The sequence below is a fragment of the Glossina fuscipes genome, unplaced genomic scaffold, assembly GCF_014805625.2.
Source record: "Glossina fuscipes isolate IAEA_lab_2018 unplaced genomic scaffold, Yale_Gfus_2 60, whole genome shotgun sequence".
NCBI lineage: Eukaryota > Metazoa > Arthropoda > Insecta > Diptera > Glossinidae > Glossina > Glossina fuscipes.
This window is the reverse complement of record NW_023998432.1, coordinates 6490904-6511131: the sequence shown is the minus strand read 5'-3', so window position 1 is coordinate 6511131 and position 20228 is coordinate 6490904. Positions and strand designations below refer to the sequence as shown.

The window sequence follows — 20228 nt, the reverse complement described above, 5'->3', positions numbered from 1 at the left end:
TCAAATATTATAGGTTTAACAATTTTTTGTCGAACGAAAAAACCCAATATTAATGGGAGTCACTGTATATGCATTTCTTATCCGACTGAGTGACCGAGTAGGCAAGAGTCTCGACTAGTAATTCAGTGGTCGTGGGTTCAAATCTCAAGCGTGGTAGAGTTTTTAATAAAAAACGGAAAGCCTTAGATGCTAGTGCTTTAAGACTTTAGTCTTAGAATTTATTCTCTGGCTAAATTTATAGTAATAATAATAATAATAACATATATGCATTTAATTGTAAGTGGATGAGCGTTCAAGAATGGCCATATGGCCAATAAAACTATTCTTTTTCTTTATGAAAGCTGTATGTGTATACGTTGCTACATTTAAATATAGTTGCCGGAGTGCTGTACTGAATATATTTATATGTAATATAAATATGTACAGTAGCTTAATAAAGTCTACATACAATAAAAATGAAGGTTTCTCTTATTGGAAATTATATTTATGAACTGAGGGTTAAAAAACTTAAGAAAAACTTAAATAACAATTCAGGATTTTTTTTTTTGATTTAAGATTAAGTTATAAATAAAAAATGTACTTCAATCTCAAAAAAATATCACAAAAAAGTGTGCATGCAGCGAAAACACATCGCTAGAAGTATCGAAAGAAAAAACCAGACAGATTTAAATTATAATTTATCAATTGAAGCAAGGCTCTTTCCTTTTTAAGATTAAAAATATTGCATGTTAAGAATAAAGTCGTGATTTCGAATGGAAATAGTTCTGACTGGCGTGCTCGCGAGGCTGCTAATATATGTTCATGCTATTCATATATAATTCATATTTAATAATGGTAATAATTATTTGCAATAATGAATAAAAAATGTCGAGTGATGGACATCTTAAGTTTATCTAAAAATGAATATATGTGATTTGTTCCTTTTATTAGGACTCTTTTTTTTTTTTTTTAATGACGATTTACATCTAACATGGCCTAACCAGATTAGTTGCTTCGTTTCGCCTAGATATCTCCGACTTATAGATAAAAACAATTATGTGTTGTGTGAAAGTGTATGTAAAAACGCATAAAGTTAGTGGTCCCTGTATATATATTCATGAATTCATACATTCAATGCAATAGTGTGCTTTCGCTGCTATTGTGTGTTCTTCTTTCTCCTTTGCTGTATAAATGCCTGTTTGCTACGGGTATCTGAAAATTAAAGTCGTTCATTATGTAAGCTACGTTGCCATATTTCATTTTAGTATATATTAGATATATATGTAGATTTTGTATGTATTGTTAATTTATTTACTTTATTTTTCTTTTTGTTTTTCTTCTGATTTTTTTTTTTTTTTGTTATTTTTACTGATGGTACCTCTTCATGAGTTTTTAGTTTTTTTATGTGGGTGTTTTCGATATGTGAATATGTTTGAATGAACGTTGTGTTATTTATATATTTTCTTTCATTATTGTTGTGTCATTACTCTTTGGTATGGCTGTATTTCGTAGTAAGTGCGATGTACACGTTTTTTGTTTTTGCATATAAATTTCAATACTATCATAATACTGGAAAAAAGTTTTTATTCTTATAGCTAGTTGGTGGCATTCTTCTGGGTTATGTTGTTATTATATCCAGCATCGGTGGAGAATAGTAAACTAGTTTTGTCATTCCGCTCGCGACAATGCAATATCCGTACGTATATTTTTTTTTTTGGACGTTTGGAGTAAGACCTTTCAATTGCAGTCCTATATCTCAAATAACCGGAAAGTTAATATTTTGTTATGGTATAGAACCTCATGGTTATTTAATTCTTTAACATGCTTTGCTAGCTTTCTCTCTGATAACTTGTTATTATATATTATTATAATATTGCCTGGTTTTTATTAAATTCGGTGATGAGTTTAAAAAAATTTGGCGTAAGCTGAGCGTAATATCATTCTTATTTTCTCGCCAAACTGTTTTTTTTAAGAAAATGGCAAATTGTTTAATTTTTAAATAAAACGTTTTAAAAACTAACAAAATAAGCAAGTGGATGGTATAAGAAGATTTCACCTGAGCCGAATATAACGTCTCTTGTCAAGATTATAGAAGGGAACAATGTATGAACGCATGTATCTGATTTCGTATTATATGCATATAGTCAATATATATAGAGTAAAAGTAAGTACATACAGATTAAAAGTAAATACACATACAGATACAATGTACAAGCGTGGAACAAAGAAAACTGTTTCCGAACAAGGAGGAAAAAATCGATATTTTTATTTGCGCTATTCCTGCTGATATTGTTATGGTTCCCGTGTTCACGTACTTGCGCATATATAACTTCGCAATCTGAAAATTATCCAGCTTACACGTCATTCATTTCGACTAGAACTTTATGAAATCCTAATAGTAAATTAAGATTAAACGCCATTCAATTTAAATTAGCGCTGAACCGACCATGTTAACTTTTTTTTAGGATGTGAGCGCACATTCTTAAAAATAAATTTGCGGCATTATAGAATTTTTTTTTTTAAGTATCAATTTAATTTACTATCCATCCAAAAAGAGAGTAATTAAATGTTATATCAATATTAGAAAAATTGGTACAATATATATTAATCAAAATATCTTCCAGTATTTTCTACAAATTATATTGGTTTGGTAGCGATTCAATCATCGACCCGTTTTCACACCTCTCCAACTTTGCGCAACCGGGTGCCAGCCAAACAATGGTGCATTGATCTGAACCTGTGGTAATCAGAAGGCGTTATGTCTGGTCAGTATGTTGAATGTGGCAGAACTTTCCATTCGAACTACGACAGTGCATTTGTGATAACTCTTACAACGAGGGGACCGAACGTAGTTATGCAAGAGTATGACTTTGCGTCTTTTAGCCGCAGTAACAGTTCTATTTGTTTTTAGCAGCTCGTAACGCACTACACCTTGCTGATCCTACTATATGCACAGAAAAAGTTTGTGGCCATGACTATTTCGCTTCGGTTGATGCGGACGGCTCTCGTGAGCTATACCATAACTTTTTGAGTTTGGGGTTGTCATAGTAGATTCATTTTTCATCACCAGTGACAATACGCCACAGAAAACTTCTTTTTGTGCTTGACAAGCGCTGAAGTCGCAAGGTTGAAATGGTTTCAAATGGTATTTTCAGTCAATTCGTGTGATAGCTATTTTTACTTCATTTGAATCTTTTCCATTGCATGTATACGGCTAGAAGCGGTTGATTCATCAACTGCTTCTGTCTTCCCATTTTCTTACTATATGTGTACACTGAACAGTAAATTGAAAATTGTTATTTTAGGTAGAGAAAGCTCAAAATCATCGAATTTAATCGTTATGTATACTGGTATTTCTCATTTCTTTATAATTTTTACCTATAGAGGTCGCTAGTCAAAATTATTTCCGACGCTTGATATAATAAGAGGGGGGGCTTTAGAATCATATTGCTGAAGTATTCCAACCTCGGTGAGCTCTATCAGAAGGATGATTGGCAATTATTAAATTTTGATGAAAAAAACTTTCCATTTCCATTGACACCTCATACGGCCATTCGGAGGCTAGTTTGCATAGTTTAGAAACGAAGAGCGTCATCATATTGATAAGAGTGTTTCTCATCTTGCTTGTTTTTTAATGAAATCCTCAATTTTTGAGAGAGGCTTAGGGTCTTTCAACATATCAGCGTATTGGTAATTAAGTATATTATTACCATTTCTTATATTAATATTATACATAACCGGGTGTTGGCTACTAAGCAAAAGAAATTCCTTTTGATTGAAAGAATAATTGTTATTACGATTATCTTGCGTTGATCTGTGAGAAGCAGGGTTTTGAAATTTCTATTTAAAAAGCTGCTTTCAAATAGAAAAACATTTATAATTAATCGGATGATTCTGCAAGCGTTTAACAAATTCAGGTAAGTTATCGTTACTTTCAGTAAAGTGTTTAATTAAGTGGTCCAAGCACATGTTAACACATTTGACTTGCTTTGTGCAAAAGTTCTTGTGTGTCCACAATCTTGACACCGAAGACATTGACGCATGTCACTAGGATCTGAATACAACATTGACAGTAGATCTTTAATAAATCTACGAAATACGTTGGGAATGTTTCGAATTTTGAGCCTCACCTTTTCACCACCGACTGTGATATCACCAATTGGAGCTCTTTCCCCTTTAATTTGGTAGGGGTGAAATTGATCTTTTTGTCACACAAATAGTTTACTGATTTCTGTGCAGATCGATGGATTTTGAGAACACTTTAATTTATTTCACAACGATATTTGAAAACCTGTTTTATATTACGTATACACGGACATGGAATGGGATAATTTGTGGTGATTTTGGAGATACAGTTTATTTATACTTCATTATCATCGGTTAGAAGCCAAATATGAAATATTAAAATGAAAGCAAAAACAATACGAGACGAGATTCTTTTCATAAAATTCACATTATAAAAATAAAACAAGACGGGCGACCGGGCTGAGACATATTTTATAAATTATTGGAATACAGAGTTAGAATATTATGAAAGATTAATTTATTAAAAGGTCTCTATTTTCCCTTCTACAAAAAAAAGCAATTAATTTGTGGATTAACAATAGGGACGCAATTATTTTATCTTTATGACAAGTATGCTCGAATTGACTGTTAAAGGGTTAATTGTGAACGTACGGAGAGTAATTACAATTGCTAAATAAATCACGTTTTCAAACAATTTTTTTCGTTTTTTTATGTAAACAATATTTCGTTATGTAGACAATATCTAAACGCATGCTCCATTTTTCAAATCATATGAATTTGCTACAATAATACAATGCAAATTATATGTACACCTTGTTTTGTGTGTTACACCACAGCAGCATTTCGAAGATGCAAATGTACTCATTCCGCTCAGCGACTAATTTTTTTATCAAAGTTCGACTAACGTCGGGTATCTATAGCATCATTTTTCATTTACTACCATTGCATAATATAAGCAACCCTTTATAGCCAATTACAATTGAACATATTCTTGTTTTATTTGAAGTAACCCTAAATTCACATAATAGTATTTATAACAATAACGTTTTGTTCACAGCGCGTACTTTTAATACCTAGAAGAGTAGAAAACATGCACTGAGGTGCAATGTCCCACATAATACATCACAAGTCACAGGATACGTAGTAAGACTCAATCAAATTTTCATTGTAACGTCAATTGCGTTTTTTATTGGCACAGAACTGGAGAATAAGAAAGTGATCGTAAGTAAATACCTCCATGAATGAGCAACTGTGATCAAGAATGATTTCTGAAAAATTGAACTATTTATCAAAGGAATAAATATTTGCACAACTCTTGAGAGGTATGAAAAATTAAATTGTGCTGAAAGCGTTAGTGTACCACTCTTGATTATTTTCTAGAAGTCTAAGTTGTAACTTACAGTCAGGAGATTGGCAAACGAACATTTAATAATTTTTGAAATACGGCGATATGTAGTTATTATGTCAAACAAATACCTAACAATTTTATTCACCAAAAGATTAGCTCTATGAACATTACTATCAATTGTGCACAAATATACTTTCATACAAAAATATATTTGAGACATCAGGAGACCACGGACTACTGTATAATTTACTCCGTCGAAGAGTAAAATAAACTCTTGAATAAATGTTGCCAATATGGTATGAATAACCAAGGCTGTCAATAATAACGCCCAAAATTCTCGCTTCTTCCACAAATTTCAATTCGCTTCCTGCCATTTGAATTTTCACATTACCAAAATCAATTGTACCAATTCTCATAATTTTATCCTTGCAGATATTCAACAATAAAGAGTTAGATCTCATCCCAACAATCATTTCGGTTTCTAAGGTGTCATGAATTATTTTTGATTACAACAAATCTCTTGACCGAGTACCATGAAAAAATATCGTCTGCAAAAGCCTACACAGAGCATATTCCTGACTCAACCACACTAAGAAAGCTATTTAAGTACGTTGAATATAATTGCGGACCAAGAACGGATCCTTAAATCTCTCCAGATCCCGTATATGTGAATTCCGACCTCCAAAAGACGCAAATTGTCTCCTGTCCGACAGATAGCCGAACACGATGTATTTGAAAATATAAATTCATTATTAATTTTTTACAACATCTTTCCACGTCTACTCGCGTTTTCTCTTATAGAGATTATACACTCCAACCTCGACGGCACCCTGTTTGCCGATAATTCAATGAGACAAACTATGAAATATACTGAGACATTTGAGATATTACAACTAGTTCAAACACTTTCGCCAATATAGGTAGAATGCTTACGGAGGTTATTGTAATGCAATTAAATAAATGTAACATATGGTTACTTAGTAAAAGAAAAACAACTTAGTAAAAGAAAAATTATCAACCTTACTAGCATCTGATTTAATGCTGCTAAAACGCAGTGTACAGCTTACAATCATTAACACATGCGAAAGAGAATGTATTATAAGATCTCTCAAAGAGCGTATGTTCATGTACAATATCAAAAGTAAGTTTTAAAGCATCTAAAAAATAATTACTTATGTGATTAAAATCTAACGCAACATTGTCGTTGGATCAATCACTATTGCTAGCTATTCTTAATGTGATTTCACTTACCCTTCGAGTAAATGTTACTAAATATTCTACCAAAATGGCAATTGACTTCCTGCATGCAAGAAAACAAACTAAAAGGGATACTGTATTACTAAGCATCCAAAAATGTGTTCGTAAAGCGTTGTGTCGTAAAGAGATATTTAAACGATAATGTAAAAAGCGGATCCTTAACGCTTTTACTGGATCCATCTTACAAATCGTTGTTAACATCTCCGACCGCACCTACGTTATTGTATCTCTCGCAAATATTACCAACCGGCGATTCAAAAATGTCAACGTTCCCTTTTGTTAAGTATACAACACCCACTAGTCCCGCAGTCCCATTTACACACTCACGTCAGTAAAAATCATTTCACATTTCCCGTAGTGCGATTTCGTAGAAATAATTCTATGTTCATTGTCACGAGAAGCATAAACCTCTAATCCTCTACCATGTCTCTGAAGGCGGTAATTTCAACAAAAGCCTGGGGTTACCATCTGGCACCACAAGTTTTACCCAAGTCTTAGTTACTGCCATAATATCAAAGGTAGTATCTTCTGTAAATATGCAAACTCATCAAACTTTACTGAGTATACTTCAGATCGTATGCTTTAAACATTACAGTAACCAATTTTCAAATTAGGCGCCATAATATACTAGCATGACTTAAATATGTCGCAGCCCGATTTCCATTCTTGGCGACCGCTCCTAAATTCGATAACATACTTGTGTATTACAAATTCAAGCCACATTAACAAAGGAAAGTTTAAAACTAATTGAAGTAACATTATTTTTCGGAACAAATTAGACTTTTTATAAAACTACAAATTCCAGTCAATAATTCAGTTTAAAAAAAAAAATTATTCACTACAGAAACATTGTGCCGAAGATCCCACCGGTTTTATACAAACAAAAAGTATAAACATACATTAGTAAAGATTCAAATACCCGTAGCGCTCGATACTCAACGCATTCATTGCAAAACAAACCAAAGAAAAATGTCATAGTAAGAACGGCATTATCTTTAAACAAGAGAGACGAGAATAAAAGAAGGGTAAGGAATATAAAAATTTAACAATAAAAGTAAGTATGATAATGGAGAAGAAGAAAGAATATAATGCAAAAAGTAATAAACAAATTAGCAACCAACAAAATTAGAGCAAATCGTGAAAAAAAACAAAATATTTAATAATAATTCATTAATATGATTTTACGTGAATAAGTCCTGATGAAATACATCTAACGTAGTTTCAATTCCATGGTATTTTTTCAGCACTGCGAGAGGCACATCTCCATTGTGAAATTTTTACCCAATAATTCAATTTTGTCTTTTCATATTCATATATTCATTTCATTTTACATATATTTGCAATTTACAAAATTAAAGATGCAATATTAGGAAGTTGCTTGTTGCAATAATGTCTGATCTATTTAAACGAATCATTAGAACTTTTTGCGACCTTTTATTATTATTATTATTATTAATTTCGCCAGAGAAATAAATTCTAAGACTAAACTCTTAAAAGCACTAGCATCTAAGGCTATCGGCTTTTTATTAAAAACTCTACCGCACTTGAGATTCGAACCCACGACCATTGACTTGCTAGTCGAGATTCCTCCCCTTCGGCTACTCAGGCGGATTGCGACCTTTTAAGTTCGATGACTTTGTTGATATTATATTCATCATTTTGTTTGACGAATTCGCAGCAGTGATTTCCACTGGATTTTATTTTATTAGCCTCATTGACGAAATCTTGTTGAATCTTTGACACAAATTCATTTAACTTAACCTTCTATAGTACGGCTTTTAAGGTGCTTTGTGCTTTAGGACATTCCTCGAATCTAGTGTCCTGACTGATTCTTGGATAACTATTTACAATTGAAAAGCCAAATCGTTTCAAAACGTTTTTGGTAGCATTTTGATTATTTATACAGAGCAAAATTTATTTACTAAATTATTACAGTGCTTAATGACTTCTTTTTCTTCTTGAATACTCAGCGAATCAACAAGAAATGATTCGCCGCGTCCTCAAAAAACAGGCACAGTGCGAACACAAAGTTCTTTGGTTGGGCCTTAATAAAGTTGACAACTAATTTAAGTTATTGTTTGCTGACGCTATTAAACGTGTCCACATCTCGCAAGTGTACCGTTCGCAATAATATATGTTTTTATTTATTTTTCCTTATAGTGGATTTTATTGTTACATTAAGAAAAATTTTTTCAATTTTGTTGTTGTTAATTTCATTATTATTATACTATGTGTTTTTACATTTTTCTAATTTATTTGTTCACTTTTTTTAAATTTTTTATTTATTTATTTTCTTTTTTATTTTTTAAAGAAGTGTATGTATGTATGGAAAGTAATAGAAGATGATAAGAAAGTAGTATCGTCAACGAGTAGTAATAGTTAGCTGTTTGAAAAGTAGATTCGGAGCTTAACCGTTACATTTGATATATTTAAGTTGTGCTCGCTTAAAAAAGGAAAAATTGATAAATAAGCAGCCAACTTTTGAGAACGAAGTAACATTTATATGCTGAGCCAAAGGATATAAAAATGAAAGCTAAAATATGAGGATTTTTTAATTGTTGGTGTCAATTGCGAATTTTTTGCCTTTTGCATACAGCTTCTTACGTCAGACGAAATTAAAGGACGACCACCGGCATTCATTCACTCGCAAAATGCAAATGCAATGATGTTTCCGTGAATGCCGATATGACTAGGTATTCAGAGAAAATGAAAATTGAAAGTTTCCGATTTTTAATTGTATAACAAAGATTTACTTTCCCGTAGATATGGATGAGTTCAACTTGCCGGGAATCATTGTGGAGTTAATAAAACTGATTTACTTCTTGAAACAATCAGAAATTTTTCTGATTTTGCATGGTTACAAGACGAGTAACTTCCAAAATTGCAAGGTATTCGGCTGTGAAAATGGGGCTCTTAGGGTGGCTCCTTAGGTCCGTCCGTGAAGGTGTAAGAGAAATGGTGACCTATGGCATTAACTGAGTTTAAGCAGCGCGGTTGCGCTTCTTCTGGTTCAATTACAGCGTTTTCTACAGGCAAAAACTTGTTTTGTAGCGTATGAAATGTGAGATTCACAAGGTCTTTTGAATAAAATGTGTTTATCGAGCTACGGAATATTGAAATTATCAAGTTTCTGAGCATAAATTTGGGAAAACGAATGAAAAAAGCTGAACGGTATGAGATTATGGAGAAAAGGTAAAACCAGAAGGTTTATAGCAGATAAGATTTTGTTGATGTAAACGTTAGCATTTATACGAAATTGTTCAGGCAAAGCCGTAATTTGTTCCAAACTTAGAGTATAAGCGGAGGTCTTGGCACCAAGTGCAGACTGAACTAAGTGCCACTGAACTAAGTCTCAAGAGGTCTTCATCTGAAACAGCCAAAAGGAGTTAACATGCTTACCGTAATTTTGGTCCTATTAAACTTGTGTGTAATTTAATGATGCACGAAAGATCGGATCCTCAAAATACACTCCACATAGATTTTAAACCAATCGTTAAATAGGAGTTGTGATTGACGACCATAATAGTATTAGGTGTAGAAAAGAATTTTCTATATATACCTAGGAAGTAATGGATGCGTACATGCAGACTAGAGTAACAGCCGGACCCTTGCGGTTATTGGAAAAGACTAAGCATTTCAACTTGCAATGAAAATTGGAGAGACGTCAGATTGTTACAAATAACGTTCTTATTCTTAATAGAAAGCCTTGACGGACACCCATGAAGGACGTTCTATAAACAGTGGCGCCGTTATTACTAATTAAGATGTTTTTGCAATAAAAAAGCGCAGGAGCAAAACGAAATATCGAAACAGGAACGTACCTGATGTACATTGAAATCTACGCAAATCGAAATAAATTGAAGGATTGAGAAGACTTCGGGAGAGGTGGAAAATCAGTGGCATTAAGTGCAAAATTGGTATTGTTTTTCGGACAAAATTTGGGGTGTGGTACATGATTACCCTTATAATTGATACGTTTTTTCTCAATTCGAGCGGTGCCACAGTGTGGACAAGGATTATTTTACTTATTGTTTATTTTTTGTTCATTTTTCTTAATGAAGAAATGAGTGTCGCGTGTACAATTGAAATAAAAATCTTTAACTTGTTTCAAATATCAATTTATATGTTTTAAGTTTATTAGGTGCTTTAATAAAAAATATGTTTGCGCTGACACAATTTTTTATGCAATTTTCGTTTTATTTATATTGAATTATTGCTCGACTTGAATTTTGTACTTTCTTTCATAATTCAGGATTATCAAATTTTCACGCATGTTAGTGGTATGAAAATCTACACCCAGTTATTCCATAGATTTTGCACTATATGATATGTTCCTTGTTGATCAGATGACACTGTGTTATGTTGTTTTCAGCTTATATGTTGCAATGTTGCGTTCATTTTTTCATATTTTGATTTCATGCATTTCTCTAAAAATCTAAATTATTACTTGAGCAGCTTTTTGTTATCGTTATGGTGTCAACAGTTTTAAGCTCTATTGTATTGAGTCATTCTTGCCTAGATTTTGGCACTAGAAATTTTCGAAAGTCACAGGTAAAAAATAACCAAATTTGTAAAGTTACGTATGCACTGTAAAACACTGTTAAATAAGAATTTTATTAAATCTATACTTTATGTTCTTCTCAAGCAACAAGGAATTATGAGGAGAAATTTATTTAAATAAGATTATTAATATCTCGTTAACAATGTTCAAGAGAAATAGCTTGCCAAAAGCCCTCACAAAGTAAACTTTTAGCTTCTTACCGATTTCGATATGTATTATGTACCACAAGACTATATTTTCAAAGGTGTGTTTAATATCTATTGCTAATAATAGAACTACGGATACTTCATATGTATCCACTTCTACCGCAAGGCTCCCGTTTATACATAAAAACAAAATAAAAAAAAAGAACTACAAGGAGGGCGTGACCTCACATCTGAAAAGCTCATCTAAAAAACTGATTAAATAACTGGTGCTTAACTTCGCTGCGCTTACTATATTAAAAGTTTCGGTTATGTTTGTGTTATATATTGTTGGACATATTATTTTTGTTTATCTAGTCAGATCGATGTCTTCGTCTTCTATAAACAGATATATTTGGTAAATTAAATGCAAGGTGTAGTTAGACTCTACTTACTGAAACTATTGAGACTGACGAAACTAACGTAGCCCTTAATGTTTTGGGAATAATGTAAACAGGAAATGTAGTATATTCATTTTGTCAAAACGTTTGCAACCACGAGAAGGAAGCACCAGAGATCCTACAAGGTCCCTCATCAGCATTCTAAATTCTAAGTCGATTTAAGCATGTGCGCTTGTTCGTCTGTGTAATGTCTGATGTATGCATTGGCCGCATAAATTAAGCTACTGACTTCAAATTTGGCAAAAACATTGAAAGTTCTTGCACGCGGGCTGGTATTAAAAATCGCTAAATCGGTTGGAGGACATACCCATAGTACCACGTAAACTGCGAACAGTTTTGTTTTTCAAAGGAATGGTAAATTGTTTTTTTTGCTTAGTCATAAATATAGTAGCTAAATATACAAAAATTTGAATGCATATTCTATGAGCTATGCTATAGTACCTGTAAAAAATGGACAAAATGACCACACCTAGTCAATATTACAGCGTATTAAAATTTTTTTTTTTTTAATACCTTTATAATGCTCTGAAACAAGCTTCAAAAACCCTATAAAGTATATAAGTTCTTGGCCACCTTCAAATTTGGAATCCATCCAAACATGTCCGCCTATTCGTCTGTTCGTATGCCTATCTGTACATCTTTGTAGTATTTGTGGTGAACACTACTCCGTTGGCGAAAATAAGGACATCACTCACAAAATTGCAAAAGAATTTGGAATTGATCTAAAGTTTTCAAAGGACCCGCCTACAACGGCCGCAGGCCTCTACGGCAAAAACTTCTACACAAGAAATCAACTGCGTCCACTACCTATTATAGAGCATCAAAATTTTTGTAATTAACATCTGAGATATTGACAAATTTGCACGTCGTAGGGAAACTATCATTTGAATACCAACGTGAAGCTCGTCTGCAATAAGTTGCTGAGTATTTTAGTTTACTATGTATCAATAACAGCAGCAGCAGATTGAACTGCTTGAATTTTCGTTTTTCTATAAAAGATGTGCAAGAATTGTTTTTGGACGCTATACTCGGCTTTCTGGAATAACAAAATTAATAATCTTGCAGTGGTTATTTTAAGCAAAAAAGCTGTTATAATATATTAGGAGAAAAATTACACGTTTTAATATATAACCATCAGCTTTTATAATACCCATTACGAGCACATATCTTAAAATTTAAGATTTCTTGCTATCACATCCAACCTACCAACCTAGTCCTATTACAACATAATCAGACTCCTCTCTCAAACAGAATGTAACCGCGACTAGATTAATATTCTCAGAAAAATCATACGTTTGAGAGTAAGTTGCTGAGTTGACTGCATGTTCGATGGCAGCCATCATGAATTTGTTAAAATACAACATTGTCATCATGAACTCGAAAGAGATGCTTGTACATTCAACGTATATCCATTCCACTTTTTTGCTTGGCTTTATAAGGCAAAGTTCTTCCAGTGGCGGCCATAATGAATTCTTGTTAATATTTTGTAGTATCTATTTCTTTCACGCTTAAGTGTTGTAAAACAAATCTAAAATTCACCACGTTTTCTACGAAAGTATGCATACGTTTCATGTGCAAAGTTTGCTTTGCTTTGTAACTGGTAGCAGTTTTTCAGTAATAAACTGGAACGTGGAAAAAGGTGTTTTAAGGTGGAAAGTATTAAAATATTTAAAGTAAATAAAAACTTTTCGCATTATTAAGTTTTCTGCACTGGGATGTGTGGAATAAAAATTCTTAAAGATACAAGTAAGATATAAAAAAAAAAACAGAAGGAACTTAAATGTGTTCACAGTGTTTTTCTGTCGGTCGTAATAAAACTAGATATAAGGACATAGATCTAATGTGCCCATTCATGCAAACAATAAGATACATTATTTGGCGGTAAAGAAGAAGTAAGAACACATCTGATCTGTAATTATGGAATCGTTAAATGGATCTGTAGTCACACCCGTTGATAATATGTCTAATCATCACATAAATCCGCCCGAACGTCGTTGCGAGAATCCAGATTGCAATGTGGTTAAGTTAGTGTCTATGGTGCCGAAACGTAAAACCACCCAATTTATTTCTGAACCTATGGTTATGGAGAAACCAATGCTGGTAAATGGATTTACGTCGGTTTTCCAAGTAGACGGCAGCTCCGCTAAGTTAATGGACATAAAAAATCCGAGTGGCGATAGTGCCACCAAAGCTATTTATCGCATTGTGCCTAACACTCATGTTCATGTAGTTAATTATGTGGTAGTAGATACAGATGAGGCCTATTTGCGTAAAATTAGTAAGAATGATCCGGCTACCATGCAGAAATTGTTAGCCTCACAAAAGGAAAGCGCTGATCAAATGTTAAAGAAATTAATGACTGGACAAGGGAATGCAGGTCTTGTGGCTCCTACAACCGCACCTCTCGTTTCAACGGTAAACGCATTGCCTATGCAAAGTTCGGCAAGCTCTTTGACTAATGTATCTACCACTCCAGTAACCAGCGGTACTGTAATGCCCGCGTTAAATAGCAACTCGTCGCCTATAAAATTACCTGTACGCATGCATCCGAACTTGAAGATAACTGCAGTAGCCAGCGCAGAAAGTGTGCCTACATTGACTGGTATTGCTTCATCCAGTGTGATGACGCCTGCTATTCCCACATCTACAGTTTCTCCCTACATAACCCCGGTACCTTTAGCTAGTTTACAGAATGCAGCGCCTTCGTCTGGACCAAAACAACCTGTGCAACCAATAATAGCTATGCCCTTATCAGGACCTCTATCATGTGTTACCTCTCCAGTTATTGCGGATACTGTGGACAAGTACTTATTAAAGAACTATAAGTGAATTCTCTCAATTTCACTGCGTTTTCTTCTTATTTTCTAGACCGGTTTTCGATAAAATGCAAGCTGAACTCCAAGAACTTCGACGAACTGTGACCATGTTGGCTGAAGCTCAAGCAAAAAATCAGCAACAGCAACAGATAACCACACAACGTCATGCGAAAAGATCTCGAACTATTTCCTCCAAAATCGTCTCATAATTTGTGTTGATTTCAGCAATGGATAAATCTAAGTTTTCCTGTGCTTTAAGTTTGCCCAAGTTAGGAACTTTAATCACATAATACTTAAAGAGTTGTATTTGCAAATTACTGATTTGAACACCTTTAACTACATTGGATGTGCAAATATTTTATTTAATATATGGACGTGGAAATTAATCTTCCGTGATCATTTAACCACTTTGCTTTCTACTTTACTGGTTTTCGACCGTTTGTGTACGGGTTTTAGATGAACATCTATTAAGTCAGTTTGTAAGCTTGATCTCGGGCTATTAACTAGGAACATATAGGCTAAGTTTCAAATTTTTTACTTAGATCCTTTTGATTGCAAACGTTCAACGAAAAATAGACGAATAAGCATGTGGAGACGATTAAATGAATTCAGGATCTTACACCAGGAAGGCGTTTATTTTATAAAGCTTTTACTCCGTATTTTTGCGTGTTACAAATGCGAAGATTAACCTAATATCCCGTCAAGGCTCATTACATGGTCGTTTCTGTATGGCATATATATGTTTACTAATTATATCTACCTTTTCTCCTCAAATTGCTATTAAATCTCTAAGGAATTTTACATTTGCAATATGTGCAAAGCAGTAATTACTATTAATTTTACGTACTTTTCCATTTGCTAGGCTGAAGTTTCTTTCAATACTAATAACGCCGCTTAAAATATTTATCTGTAAAGCTTGAAATTGTTCTATCATTTATTAGCACTTAAATTATAATGCTTTTTATGTACTTATATACGTAACATCGACAGCTAAATCCGATTCTTGTTTAAGAGCACCTCCAAAGTGCATTAGCAGTGAAGCAGTGTATCACACGAAAATTGCAACCAATGTTCAATTCTTTTGCAAATCTTGATACAAATATATCCAAATAATCTGTCTGGTCACCTTCATTCAATAACACAAAAAGCTTTATATTTGGGTCACAGAAATTACGTAATTTCTCTTATATCTAATGTTTGGTTGCGCTGGGATATATATTACATTATTTTCTGAAATTATGGCATTCACTTTTTATGTTTAAAAACACCGTTTTTAATTGATGTAGTAGCTTTCAATTAGAAATATAGGCAATTCTTATTGGATTTATCATTGCGTTTCGAAAAGTGTTGCGTTAAATTCAATTAAATAAATAATAAAAAGTTTGGCCTATGATTGCAGATAAATTTTTTTTTGTTCGTCAATTCATTAAATACGGAGGCTTCTTAGTTCCGAAATTTTCAAAAATTCGTTAGTTGAAGTTTGGATTAGTCAATAAGGTTTCGCTTAGTGGGGTTATGTGCGGAATAGTTATTTGAGAAAGTTCAAGTCACAATAGTTGACTAAGAACATTCTAGAGCTGCACAGCAAAGCATTTCAACTTCATTTCAAATTATTATGGACATATACAGGGTACAAACCTTTTTGTTAATGTTTAAATCAAGATGTTTCACGTTGTTTCCGGATTATGTTACTTGTCATGATTTCAATGTGTATATTTTTTAACACATACCTCAGCCCCGTATCCTAAGTAACATCGCAGATACATCATATGTTGCAAGATGTTTTTTCATTTGGTTTCCTTGACTTAGCAGTCTTGTTCATAAAAGAATTCAAGTGGAATATTGTAAACAATTCAAATAAAAAAATGGAGACTTTTGTGCTGCGTGCTATTATAAAAAATCTTGTTTCAAGAAACACTCGTTCTAAGTTTTGAAATTGCGTATAGATGTGTTTTTATATCACAATAAACTTGAAATTTTTACCACTAACCTCGTACCAGCAATCCCATCATAGCAAAATTGTCTTTGTGTGCTCAAATATTCCTTCTGATTGTCTTTTCTCGAAGGCTTTGTGTTAGAAAATGGTCATTTAGCTGCCTCTTTCAAAAAAAGATTTGCACGTTTTACACACGTAATGCGAAGTGGCAGAGAAAAGTGTAAGAAAATGTATAATTTACTATCTAAATTCATAATCAACTCGAAAAATTTCATCCCAAACTCTACATTGTTTTCAGCCTCATAACTACTGATCGTCTCAATGAAAGTACACCAACTTATTTTTGTTTGAAAACTGCTTTATATGAGTATAAATACATTTTAAAGATATCTTTTAGCTAGGCCCGAGGTGTTAGAACGGGTGTTCAACAGATAGGATATTAGGTTACAACTTTCCTACAGAAACTCATTTCACCCTGACAGCCTTTTCGAACCGCTCTGCTCTGGAGTAAAATAAGTAGTACGTTATCTAATGGTACCACATCGGTTGAATTAACCGTTTCGGCCACTATCTTATATGTTGGGTTGCCATCAGTCCACAGTTGAGCTTCTGCCTTAAGTGTAATGGTTGCTTCCTCTTTTCAAAAAGTGCATGTATTCATTCATTCATTTATAATATGTAATGAGGGCTGTAAAGCTTAAAAAGTGTTTTGAGTCACCAATAGATTTTACATTAATTAGCCCATGAACATATCCGCTTTCTGTGTGCTCTGCATTAACATTTTTGGTTAAGCTATTTCGAGTAATAAAATATTTTAGCCGCTTTTACCACTTACGCAATACAGCCTTTTAAGTTCAGATATTTTCAATTATACAACCTCTTCCTATAGTTTTAATGGAATTGCAATCCGGCGTCTTTATTTTCCTCATAGTCAATACATGCACCAATACGGTGTTTTCATAGGAGATTGTTGCCGTCCTGTTTCGAGCTATAGTATTGAAGTTGTCCAAAGGCAAAATACTTCTTTTTTGCTTCTGTTTGGATTTACTTGTCTTCTTCTTCACGTAGTTCTTGTTCTAAAATACCTGGACCAAGTACGGCATCAGTTATTGCCATAACAGTGAAAATGTTTTCATAATAATTTCATGCTTGACAAGAGGATTATGGCTGAAGGCTGCTCCAAGTAATTATTGTACTTGCAGCTAAGTTTTTAATAATTTCGTAATGTTGATCTATTAACTGCCATTGCTTACCAAATGGTGATATATTTATACAGGTGCATAGTCAAACTCAAAGACACTTTCAAAAAAATGGTCATAGTTTGAAGAAGTGAAACGGGTGTTCATACATGAGGTATAACTCAAGACTTACGAGCTGGCCCTTCTCAAGAAAATTTGCAAATTTCAAGAAAAAATTGAGGGGCTTTCGATATAATGTAGAGGCAGTATGTTTCCTTCCTTATTCAGGAAATTCCTCTATCTTACGCCTGATAGGTCAAAATAATGCAAGCATATGCAATATAACGGTGTAGGTTTAAATAATTGCCGAGTGTCACGGTTGACATTATGTGTTCGGAAGAAACAACAATTATTAACCAGTTGTTTGATTTCGCGGCTTTAATCGGTTTACTCATTTGGTAACAGGATACTCCAGTATTAGCTTGCAATTCGCTAAGGCAAGAAAGTCCTTTATTAAGGACATATTTATTAAGGAAATTCTAGTCTTTTCTACGAGAAACATAGAGGGGTGAAATAGTAGCCTCCGCCACCCAGAATTTCTTCTCATATGGGATTCAATCTAGCGGTTAATGAGGTTCTAGTCCATTCTAGCAGTAACTCAGAGTGATGGACTAATAGTCTCCGTCACTCTACCTTCCCCCTTCGAAATAGTCTGGATACCACCAACCGATCGAAAAGAATCCCACAGGTGATGGACTAACTATTAGTTCCTACCATCTAAAATTTCTTCTTAAATGGAATATACTTATCGTCTTAAAGAGAACAGACTTATACTATATTGTCCTAATAGTCACATTCCTAACGAATTTTTTTTTTGTACTTTAATCGCCGATTGCTGCACCACAATTCACAAACGATCAATGTTCGCGCGACCTTTTTATACGATTTCCCTGCTGTGTTACTTTGGTTTGAGCGACGAGCATTGTTTCCAAGATTTGCATGTTTATATAAGCTAGTTTTGTTGTACACGCACTTAGAGATAATAGATATGTACATACAATATATAAACGTGATGATAGCAACGATATTAGTAGCATAACTTCTGTGTATGAGTATATAAGACCGGTTTGAAATAGTAACGATGATCAATTAATGAGTGTACTATTAGGAACCAGTTTGGCATAAAGCCAAAGATGGTTGAAGTACAGTAGTTGTCTTGAACTTACGAGATGATGACAATTGCTTAGAACTTATGCACAATTTAAGCATCTGAAATGCTTAGTTAATTTGAGAGGAAGGAATATGTGATATGCTCAGCTTAGTGTTTGAAAATGTTTTGGAGAAACTCGGTTTGACTTGAGCAACGAAAGTGACTATGTATAGAATCTGATTATAATTGCTTAGGATTATGTACACAGTTTAAGCACTGAAAATGATCTGTTAATTTTTAACTGAATATATGAAGTGGTTGCCGTGGTCTATGCAGTTTTTAGTGTACTATATTTTAACGTAAACCGTCTTTTTTTGTAGTTTACATTATTTATTCAACTCATTCATACCCTTTTACAAGAAACTCACTATTACCTAAATTCATCGCGGCGACATCTTTATGTTAATTCCTTTTTCCGCAAAATTTCTGCTTATTGTTGTTAATATTTTCGCGAGTCACCAGTTGCATGATGTAGATAAGGCATCATGAATGTGATTTTGGCTTTCCTTTTTTTTCAATTTGATTTCTTACAAAATCGACTAATTTTCATTAAAACACAAATTATTAATTGCGCGATCTTCGTAAAAATAGATAAGTGTCTATACGTTAATGATTTAAAGGAAAGTCGGTTTGGCGTGAAAACGAAGATGACTAATGATACATCAGGTAAAATCGAATGAAATTAGTAAATACCTAGAAAATTACAGAAAAGTTTGTCAATATGTCACACTAATATATGTGCTAATAGCTAACTAGAAGAGATTATATAGCAATATGCTTCAGCTATTTATATTAAACCACATCAGAAGAAATTAACTTTGATCAATTATACTGTAATAACCCGTATACCCGTATACTTGAACTCCGCACTTTATTGTTAAAAATATCAGCTTTTGACTGGATTGTGAACGCTACTACTTGGAACTATTTCAGGTTTTGGAAGAGTACATTAGCTTGAGCCTCATCCTTTTAACATATTGATAATTAATCAGGAATTGAAGAGACATCATCTTTAAACAGCCAGCTCTATCAGCAGGGAAATAAGCTTTTTGTTTTTGTGGGAATAACTTGATGAAGCACAACACCTTTGGGGCTCCAGAGCAAAGATTTCGAATGACGAAATATTCGTCTTGAAACCTTACATTTACCTAGATCTAAAGTTGAGAGGGATCAACTAAAGAAACGGTATCCAGACGCCATTTTGAAAATAAATATTGATTTGCGAGATGAAACTACAAATAGCTTACAATCAGTACGATTAGTTGGAGTAAACTGGCCAGTTAACTTTAACAACGATTCGGACTTTGACAACTCCAGGCGATGTATGTTGCTAG

General features: G+C 33.4%; 2 protein-coding genes across 10 annotated transcripts in view; both read left to right on the top strand.

The window, feature by feature from the left end:
* The window catches only part of LOC119637603, a 147631-nt gene that overhangs the window by 64626 nt on the left and 62777 nt on the right, over positions 1 to 20228 (top strand). The gene's annotated exons all lie outside the window — the stretch shown is intronic.
* On the top strand, positions 13244 to 14974 carry LOC119637604. The gene is made up of 3 exons (XM_038033771.1): positions 13244 to 13500; positions 13576 to 14558; positions 14623 to 14974. The coding sequence occupies exons 2-3, from the start codon at positions 13672 to 13674 to the stop codon at positions 14777 to 14779; spliced, it is 1044 nt and encodes a 347-aa protein (XP_037889699.1). The 5' UTR covers positions 13244 to 13500; positions 13576 to 13671; the 3' UTR covers positions 14780 to 14974.